Below are 10,172 nucleotides of genomic sequence, written 5' to 3' on the forward strand. Positions count from 1 at the left end.
CTCCCAATAAAGTGAGTCCCTCTCCTCTCTCCTGGTCTACACGTCTGAATCAAGCGAATCGAGCCTCTGCTGCTGCTGCTGCTGTTGATTGCTTCTCCTGAACCTTCGGGAGATGGTCACAGCTTTCCTCATCTCAGTGCACCATGCACCAGTCCATTTCCTTAAGTTTTCACGCTGTGCCACATATAGGCTACTTCCCCGCGTCCCGGCAGATTGCTGTTGAGGAGCATAAAAGATGAGCTGCCTCCATGTGGTGCAGGAGGGGAGAGAGAGAGGAGTCCTCGCTCGGACGCCTCCTTTGTGTGGCTGAAAAGAAACCTATTTAGTCCCAGGCGGTGGTCTATTCACCAGGCTCACCCTGACATCTGCCAAAAGCCTTCTCTAACCAGCACTGTCTGGAGAAGTAAGAGTGGAGCGCAAATCAATGCGCTGTCCTGTTAATCGTATAATAGACCTACTTATGGACTTCTGCTAAAGGGGCACAATCGTTTAGGGTCCACCACGTCTGATTTTGTTTGAACCAAGCAGGCCTAAATACCTTTAATTGGGCCAGTGTTGATGAAAAGTCGATGGGAGTTAAAGCGGCCGATCACCGACGGTGTTTAAATCCATCTGTACTCGTTTATTTATTTATTTCCACGATTTGTCTCCACAAATCACCTGCCATGAGGGAATGGGAGCTATATTTGTTTTGTTTGTGAGCCAAGGACGGGAGGGAATAGGGGCTCTGAGGGGTTAGAAGGTCTGGTGTGATAACGTTTCTTGTTCTTATTGCCTTTGTGTTTTTTATGACCAATGTCCAAACTGATAAGTACAAAAGAGACTCAATTTGCTCCCCTTAATAAATAAACAGCAACCAGCTTTAAAATTGTAACCGTAGATTTCTGTCCCTTCATTTGCTAAACGAATCCTGGCTTTACTGTGTGAACAGTCTGAATTATACAGTCAAGGGATTTAAAAATTAAGATTTTGATGTGTTCAATTAGAGTGACAATACAGTTTCCCTTTCAAATAAGTGTCAGCTCCTTTAACGAAGTAAAACAAGCCTCTGCATGCGCTCTCCTCCCGTATTTTACATGTGTTTCTATGTACTAACGGAAGTCCTGTCAGGGCACGGACTATATGAGATTAAACAAACACATTAAGATGTTTAACGTGGGATAATTTGAGCATGAAAAGCTAATAAATCAGAGGACGGAATGGCAGAGGATTGAATTGTAGTATTTCGTGCGCGTTTGGGTCTGCGCGTGCGCGCTTACGTGCGCGCCTGTGTTAAAAAAAGAAGGGGGAGTCACGTCGCTGACATTTCCAAGCTCCTGCTCTGATTGGCTCTTATTTGAGGAAGCTCACGGGTTCTTTCAACTAATAAGCGCCTCCCCATCGCTCTAAAGGACATTATAATGCAAGGGACCTCCTTTTTAACCACAAACCGAATTTTCGTTCATTTAGACCATATATACTTTTTAAATTGACCCAAAGTTGTAGGATTTTTTTTGGAGCGCATTTCGCCCTGGAGCGGTACGCGATGCTCTCTCATGCCGACCTCCTGGATGCTCGGCTCGGTGAGTTATCATCACTAAACTCCGGCCCTAAACTCCAGTGTAAGATTTCAACTTTTTGTCTAACGTTGTGAAGTGATAAATAGACTGTGTGGTTAATTGTGTTAATAACTAAGTGGTTTATCGTTGGTCGAAGCAATTTATAAGTAATTTATCAGCACAGAAAAATTATACCATAAAATACCAACGTAAATTTAGTATATTGTGTTTTTAATGCCACCTGTGCTGCCTGTTATATTTTAAAGACTCAAAGCATTTCATATAACTTTGTTTATAAGACGCTGCGGTACTCGGCATATTTACTCAAATCCCCTCTCCTACTCATCCTCTCAGGGATGAAGGATGCTGCAGACTTACTCGGACACCGAGAAGCTCTCAAATGCCGGCTGGGAGGTGGAGTTCCAGACCAGGGGCATCCGGGAGACATGCCTCCTGGTTCAGACTCTGTTGAAGGAACCACTCTCCTGCCGGGTGAAGACATCGCCACTGTAGGATCCAACTCTGCGGGCATGCCGGTGAACGGGAAGGAGCAGGAGAAGCAGCAGCAACAGCCGCAGCAGAACTCCGGCCAGACCACAAGCCAGCAGAAGCAGAAGCGGCACAGGACGCGTTTCACACCGGCGCAGCTCAATGAGCTGGAGCGAAGCTTCGCCAAAACCCACTACCCTGATATCTTCATGAGGGAGGAACTGGCGCTAAGGATCGGCCTCACCGAGTCCAGAGTTCAGGTAAATACAATAATGCAGAGACTCGCATAACAATTCAGGGTGGGGCTTTGGAAACAGTTTTTTTACGATTTGTAAATATCCAAAATAAATACATAAATACAAAAAAATTAAATAAAATCATCATCATAATAATTACCATTTCAATCCGCCTGGAAGATAGTGAACAGCATCGGTTGTGTCACAAGAGGAAACCACGTGCCTCTGTGTTATTAAAAGACATTTTTATTTTTAATCATTTGTCATTTTACCCTAATTAATTTGTAGTTAATTTTCACCCAATACCAACATATTTTGTGGACGTTTCAAGTTTGGATGAACTACTTGGAATTTCAAAGCTAACCATCGAAATGGCGCCACTTGCTCAGTCTAAGTTACAATAAGCCAAGACTTAAATGAGAGTCTATACAATATACTTCAAGTAAAGGAGTACATTTTGCTTTTTCAGGTACCGCGTGTGAAATATCTCTCCCCAGTATCACTGTGCATAAAAACGATAGCATAGCCTCGCCGTGTCCAGATTTTCCAGTAATAACTGTTTAAGAAAATAGTTTCTGCTTAAATTGAGTTGCATGACGCAAGTATCCCATAATATATTCAACTTTAACCTGATATCTGACTAATATTTAATTGTGAGAGCATCCGGTCCACAAAGGGCTCTGTCCAAGGTACTGAAACATTTCTCATTTGAGGATGAGGAATTCGATGGTCATCTGGCTTTTACAAATTCCAGAAAAAATCCGTGTATCGCCACTCATGGAGACTTTTTTTTTTCTTCTTTTTTTCGTTTCTTTGTTTTATTTTGCAATTTTGTACTTCCAACAATTACACGGGGAGCATTACGGCTTTGATCATTATCTCTGATTTTTTTTTTTCATTTATTTAACCATCTAATAAAATAAATCTTCAAGTACTAGAAGATAGCCTTCCAGATATTTTTCTCGGACTACATTTATGAGAATTTCCGTAACAAAATATGATTACACATTTGTAAAAAAAAAAAAAAAATCTCTCTTATTAATCGCACGTGATTATTTGACAGTTTTGAGAAAACTAAAGAGAGAAGGAACATGCTAGGCTCTAATAAACAAAACACATTACCAACCAATTTCAGTCTTATTTATAACAGTGAACGGGTTATTAAACCGTGATGTGAAATTCATGCAAATTATCCCACTGAAAGCAATAAAACCAGTATAATCATTAGTCACCGTAATAATCCATTCTTTATTCCAACCAGTGCAGGAACCTAACCGCTCAGTGCATGCCGGCTCATAGTCGGTGTTGGTAAACATTAGTGCAGGCCGTGCAGGTGCAGCCTTGAGTGGGCGTGTTGGCCCGAGCGCGTGCCTCCACACAGCCTCTCTCCTTTAAAATGCTCTATCAGCGACGTCTTAATAGGACTCAAGAATATATTGTACTTTTTTAATGGAATGAGAAATTGCATTTTCTTTCCCCCCGAGTGTAATGGGTTTGGGCGACGTTTCACGGCTGGCTGAGCGGAATGAGAGCGAGATTTCACTTTTAATATGGAGGCATCGACTCACGGCCTCGTGCGCGCATTAATCACACCCGAAGATGAAATCTTTATAAAGCCCAGCGGTGTCGCGCGTGCGTTTTCAGCTGTATGGCTCGGTGTGTTTGTGGGTTTTCTCGCGCATAGCCAACAGACGGGCATTTTTTATTTTCGCATAGATGCTGTACAGCGATGCGGGCCATTTGTATTTAAGCCCGCGCAATATTTAGGGCAATTTTCAGTTAATCTGCTTGTAAATAAGATGTTAGAAAGATAAATTGCTCGACTCCTTGCTGCAGAACTTGAGTAACAAACCCTCTGACGCACACATTTTTACACCACAGCTATTTCTGTCTCCTACAGAATATAAATGTTCTCTTACTTTTGTTTTATTTACTGGAACCTTTTTTTTTTTTTTTTTTTTACAATTTCTTTCGAAATACTTCGCTTCATCTTTAGAGATTCGAAACTTTCGGCACTCCCAAAAGCTTATTTTGAGGTTTGGGGTTATAAGTACACTATTAAAATTTTCTCTGACTGTTGGCCAACAATTATTCAAAGTGGTTGGCCTTAGAAAAGTCCTGGGCCAAGAGAAGAGGTCTAATAATAATTCGATTAAATTTAGTTAGTTCCACCTCAAAATGAGATTATTATGGTGAAGAATGCTATTATTGTGTCCATTGCAATATGGCTTCATATGGATGAGAACGTGGCATCTTTCCTGGTTAAAATAAACACACAGTGCCCAAGAAATATATCACGTATGTTTCTCAGTACCTCTAAATGTCGATTTGTGTCTCTGATTTCAGGTTTGGTTCCAGAATAGACGCGCTAAGTGGAAGAAAAGGAAGAAGACCACTAATGTTTTCCGTGCACCGGGTACCCTGCTCCCAACACCGGGCCTGCCACAGTTTTCTGCCGCTGCCGCCATGGAGAACAGCCTGTGCTCCTTCCACGCCAACGACTCTCGCTGGGCTACGGGGATGCCGGGGGTCTCCCAGCTGCAGCTCCCCCCCGCTCTGGGTCGCCAGCCAGGCATGGCGCAGTCACTGTCACAGTGCAGCCTTGGTCCAGGCCCGCCACCAAACTCCATGGGTCTCTCTAACGGCCTGTCCTCCAACGGCTCCGGTCTGCAGTCCCACCTCTACCAGACGCCTTTTCCAGGAATGTCGGCCTCCCTCTCCGGCCCTACGAACGTATCGGGCTCCCCACAGCTGTGTAGCTCCCCGGACAGTGACATGTGGAGAGGAACGAGCATCGCGTCTCTGAGGCGCAAAGCGCTGGAGCACACAGTGTCCATGAGTTTCACTTAGTGACTTTTGACCACACCGCACCCTATTCCATCAAACACCCCTCTCCCAGCCCCGCCTGGCTCCTTCTTTTTTCCTGTTTTTAATCCAGCTATTTAGATCAAAATGAGAGAACGAATGAAGTAATCAGGCCTTAAATGTGAGGAGAGAAAAAAAGAGGTAAATGCCACCTCATAAAGACCAAATAATGATAATAACAAAAGGACAACATTTATTGACAAACGGAAGAAAAAAAATGGGGTCATTTATCTCGTTAATTCAAACGGATTTTTTTCTTACCAGCTATTGTTGATAAATACTATTGTAATGATCTTTAGACTATAGGCCCTAATTACCGAGAGCCAAACAATCGTCGTATTTACGTTGTCATTGAGCGTGTCTTTACGCACGTTATTGTGTTCAGGTGAGGTTGTGTTATGTCAAACGGTTATTTATAAGATTGGGTATTTTGATAGCAGCCTGCCACACACTCACCAAACTGACAGTGAGCCTACTGAACTGTGTCTCGGGCATGCACTGTGCATGTGGATTTAATAATTAAAGGAGAAAACGGTGCCCACTCAGACTGAACAGGTGCTTTTGTTTGGTGACCTCAGTCCCGTCTGCATGGGACGGGATCACACACACGGGCGATCTTTCAGTAGGCCTACTCTGTTTTAGGATGTTTTGTGTAGATAAAACATTCTTGCTATGTACCCGCTGGTCTTTTTTGTGACATGTTTTAACTTATTGTATGTGATATTACTTGACACATTTCTTAAATGTTTGATCTTACATCGAAATGCACCACATTGACGGGTTTGTACCAATTTAAAATGAGCAAACAAATAAAAATAATTTTCAAGAATGTCAAAAACAAGAATGATGTATGTCTCCATTAAATTTAAACGCATAATGATTATTTTGAATACATTTCCAAGGACGGTGAAGCGTTTGCTACGATATCTACTGTAATACTAGTTTAGGCGATTTGAACTATCCATTGCCTTGGATTATCCACAGTTACATGTTATCAGTACGCGTCTGACTGCTATATGACATAATTTTGTTGCACAAATTATTATTTTTTTGGTTATTGCTCAGTGACCTAAAGAGGTGTTTTTGCAGGGTTTATGAGGAGACAGGGTTAAAGGGTTTGTGAAGGGTGACTGGTCTTATGGTGGCAGACAGCAGCGGTAAAGATACCAGGCTGAGATGTCAGCGCTGTGATGTGACGGTCATTGATTTTAACCATGACGGTCATCCCACTGAACACACTGGATGGACTGAAACTAAACGGAGGGATCGCAAGGCTACGACTCAAAGGAATACACCAGCTTATACTGTATAACTTATATGCTTAGGTAAAGGTTGGTGCTATGACCCTAGCACGCTAAAAAGGAAGTTAAAAATTGCTCCATTATGCTATCCAAAGAGGTCATTATAGGAGTGCTAGACGACATGAAAATATCCACATATTATTCTATGAATGGAACAAAACCAGGACCGTGGAAAGCAGCAACCACTTTATTTGATCAATGATTTAAATGTAAAGTTTATTCTAATATGGAGCCAGAGAGGAAATAGTAAATTGCTGTCATTTGCTCTTAGCTAGTGGATGTTTGTTAATCATATTGTTATTATATCAAAACTGGAGATACCTCCGTTTAATTACTTACAGTTTATAACATATGGATCAGTTTAGGACTTTTCCATCATGCAATTTTAACTCAAATGGTTATAGCTAGCAATTTTAGACCAGGATGTTGGATAATACCAATGTAAATAGCATACCTGTTAAAAGTGGGATTGTCAGTAAGCTAGAAAACACAAGGATCCAAACGCATACTAACAATATATATAAAAATATTAAAATTATGATTAAAATACAGCAACAAGCTCTTGGCAAGTGTATCAGAGGTGTTATATAAACATTAAGCGTGGACCTCAATATTGTGTGCTTCAGTCTGTTCCACAATGCATTAGCAATAACGTGTTCATGGGCAAATCACTATTTGTGTGCCTGTCAGTCAGCACCATAACAACACCATATTAATTAAATCAAATGATATTTTAGATGTTGCTTTGGGAAGTTTTCTTACCATTTTCTACATGTTACACATAAGAAAAGTTATATATAAGTTATATATACATAATATGTTTTGTCACTTCCAACAGGACAAAATTGATCCATGTGGTTAACTTAACCAATGTAGTAGACTCACAGTTAGTGTGTAAAGAGTCGGCGATTAAGCTGGTAAAACCAAGCTGAAACAGATAATAGAATGGTAGTTATATATTTAAAAATGCAACCCAGTGAAGCATTTATGAATCAAAACTAATCATTAACCCAAATCTGGTAAACTGACATGTTTTCAGATGTAATGGATAATATTCATTATTCATTACATCAGATTTATGATTAGCTCTATAATGTTTAAAACATTACATGCACATCATGACAAAAAATACAAATCAACTGTATGAGGCAGTTTGCTTTTGTACCTTTTCATCATTTGACATTTATCTAAAATTCCTCATTACTTGCCAATCAGTTCTGTAATAGGAAAACCTCTCACCTTGTTTATGTTGCTTTGATTTTAAATTATCCTGATGTGATGTGTGATGTCTATAGCCTCAGAAGCAGCCCTGAATGTGGTAAATACAATTTTTCCATTATGAAAGTTAGCAGACCTCACTGTCTGTGTCAAAGAGTGTAAGTGTCAGCTTAGCCTGAAATCACAGTAGCTCAAATTAATCAGCGTGTTAACCTCATCTCGCTGCCGGTGCTGAGGCCAATTTATGGTCACGGGATGGTAATTGATAAGATATGGCATTACCATAAGCAGTCCCACTGCCTGTAAACTTATAATTGGAGTTTCTGTAACAATGCTGTGAGGTTAAACAAAGGATTAATCATAATTAACAAAAGTATATTACTTTCCCCATATTAAACAGTTGGCTCCCACCTTTTCTATTAGCATAAATTTGTTTGCAGTCATTTATGGAATTATTGGAAATACCAACTCAAGTCGAGACCCTGAAAAATTCATTTATTCCATTCTGTGTGTATATATGAGAGAGCCAGAGAATAAAAGCCTGTGCTTCTGCTTGGAGAAATTAACTTGAATGAGATGGCCTAAAACAAAGTTTTCCACCAAGCAATAAAAACTTTTTTGACTTAAGGTATTTTAGGATGTGTCATATGTTCCCAGCAGGAGCACAAGTGGCTACACTAACAAATGCAGTGATTGTGTTACATTGTTTAGTGTATAACACACCAGCATATACAGAGGGAGGAAAACCTAAAAACAACTGAAAGCAATGGAAATCGTTATGAATGTAAATGAAAATGGAAAACGCTGCAATCCAGCACCAGTGTCAACCTGAGATATGAAGCAGATGTTTAACCCACTCGACCAACCTTTCTGCTTTCACGTTACATTTCAAAGTAAATGCCATCTTTTGTAAAACAGAAATTTAAAACTTACTAATTACCAAGTTGTTGTTTTTTTTTTAAAACTGATTGACTGTTTACATTATAACTTGAGGCCATTGCTTATCCGTCTTGTAAACAGTATTTACATCCTAGTGGGAGTCAATCAATGAATCCAGGAGGCCCACCCACTCTCCAGAGACTTGCAATTACCAGATACTGCGTGGCAGTTGATCAAAAACGATAACAGCCACAGCCAAAATGACTACTGCTCCACCCATTCAGACAGGAGCTGTAGCGGTGTCAGCCTGAGTGTATGTTGTGTTTCTGCTAAATCTAGTTCTATGCATAGCTCAGCCCACCAGATCCGGCCCTGTGCTGACTACTGTGTCCTGGGCTGCAGTAACAGATGTGAAATCACATTACCCAAACGCTGCAATTAGTCTCACTCGCTCGCGGGTTAATGAGTTTGTGGAAATGTGCGACCCATTCCTCATTAGGTAATTTCTCATGCACTGATGAGAGAGGGAGAGAGAGAGAGATGTGGGTATACCAAGTTAGTAGAAATGACACATAGTTTGCTGCAACGTATACTGTAAAGCAACATACAGCTCAGGGAGGGGTTTTTATCACCATACTCACATAGGTCTTCTTCTATTTGCATTAAAATAAAAATATTTGTGACATATGACTTGAATTCATAAAAAAGGGTCACCATTTCCTCTGTTATGTCAAGAGTTCCTTTGCAGAGGGTTTGTAGTGCAGCTTCTGTCATCTGCTGCAGTTATATATGACTTTCTCATTATGGTGTGACTATGCTTTTTGCCTTGCTGTGAGGCCACAGAGCCTGCGTGTGAATAGACAGCCCAGGGCAAAGCTCTGTCACCACACAATGGACAACAACAAAAGAACTAATTAGCAATCAATTACCGACATGTTTCTGTCCTGCACCTTTTATGTGGTTAGAGTGTAGGGCAGGTTACCACCACTCAACATGTCCCATTCACACAGACACATACACACGCGCACACACAGACCACCTTCTGCCTGTATGTGTGTGTGCGTGTGTGTAGTTTCTGGTTGATTTGGATGATTGCAGGGATGTATGTCGTAGCCCAGGGACACACGGTTTTCCGGAAGAGAATGTAACCTCTCTCATAAAGGTAAAAAAAAATAAATCTTCAAATTAATCCAATTTAGGCCTTTAGAGGAAGTTGCTTTTCACCATGTCTGCACCCAAGAGTGCAAAAGATAGTTGTTCATTAGCCTCATCTGTGCCAATCAGTCTCTAAACTCTCCTTTGTTGTATCTCATTGCTTCTCTTCATTGTTATTATTACTTGTAGTTGATGTAAAGGGCAAATTTCATTTCATTAAAGAAGACTGAATCCACAATTTCATAAAAAAACAGCATCGGTAAAGTAGATTTAGTGTCTAATTTGAGCACGTACCTTGCTCATTTCACCATGTTCCTCTCTGTTGCTGTGTAACACACGCACACCCACACTCGCACACACAGTGACATCTGGGCGAAAGTGTGCTGTGAAGAGTCTGCGAGTGCCTCTCATGATAACAACTCTGCATCTCAACAACCTACATCCATCATCATCAACACTAACATCTGCTCTGAGCCTCAGCCTTAAATCTC

The 10,172-nt window shown here is 40.8% G+C and overlaps 1 protein-coding gene across 2 annotated transcripts; it reads left to right on the forward strand.

Annotated features, from left to right (window-relative positions):
* Positions 1 to 1,393: 1,393 nt before the first annotated feature.
* On the forward strand, positions 1,394 to 5,981 carry LOC101464110 (homeobox protein orthopedia B-like). 2 transcript variants are annotated; one of them, XM_004547078.3, is made up of 3 exons: positions 1,394 to 1,601; positions 1,893 to 2,287; positions 4,610 to 5,981. In XM_004547078.3, the coding sequence occupies exons 1-3, from the start codon at positions 1,526 to 1,528 to the stop codon at positions 5,111 to 5,113; spliced, it is 975 nt and encodes a 324-aa protein (XP_004547135.3). In that variant the 5' UTR covers positions 1,394 to 1,525; the 3' UTR covers positions 5,114 to 5,981. The 2 variants fall into 2 exon arrangements, with proteins under 2 accessions (XP_004547135.3, XP_004547136.3); XM_004547079.3 differs by having other exon boundaries at positions 1,394 to 1,562.
* Positions 5,982 to 10,172: the final 4,191 nt, after the last annotated feature.

This window comes from Maylandia zebra, linkage group LG12, assembly GCF_041146795.1.
Source record: "Maylandia zebra isolate NMK-2024a linkage group LG12, Mzebra_GT3a, whole genome shotgun sequence".
NCBI classification, from domain to species: domain Eukaryota; kingdom Metazoa; phylum Chordata; class Actinopteri; order Cichliformes; family Cichlidae; genus Maylandia; species Maylandia zebra.

Bases quoted from the DNA above. Each gene is read 5' to 3' on its own strand.
- LOC101464110 (XM_004547078.3), top strand. From the start codon at position 1,526: ATGCTCTCTCATGCCGACCTCCTGGATGCTCGGCTCGGTGAGTTATCA. The intron at 1,602-1,892 runs GTAAGATTTCAA...TCATCCTCTCAG, and splicing joins CTCCGGCCCTAAACTCCAGT to GGATGAAGGATGCTGCAGAC. The intron at 2,288-4,609 runs GTAAATACAATA...CTCTGATTTCAG, and splicing joins TCACCGAGTCCAGAGTTCAG to GTTTGGTTCCAGAATAGACG.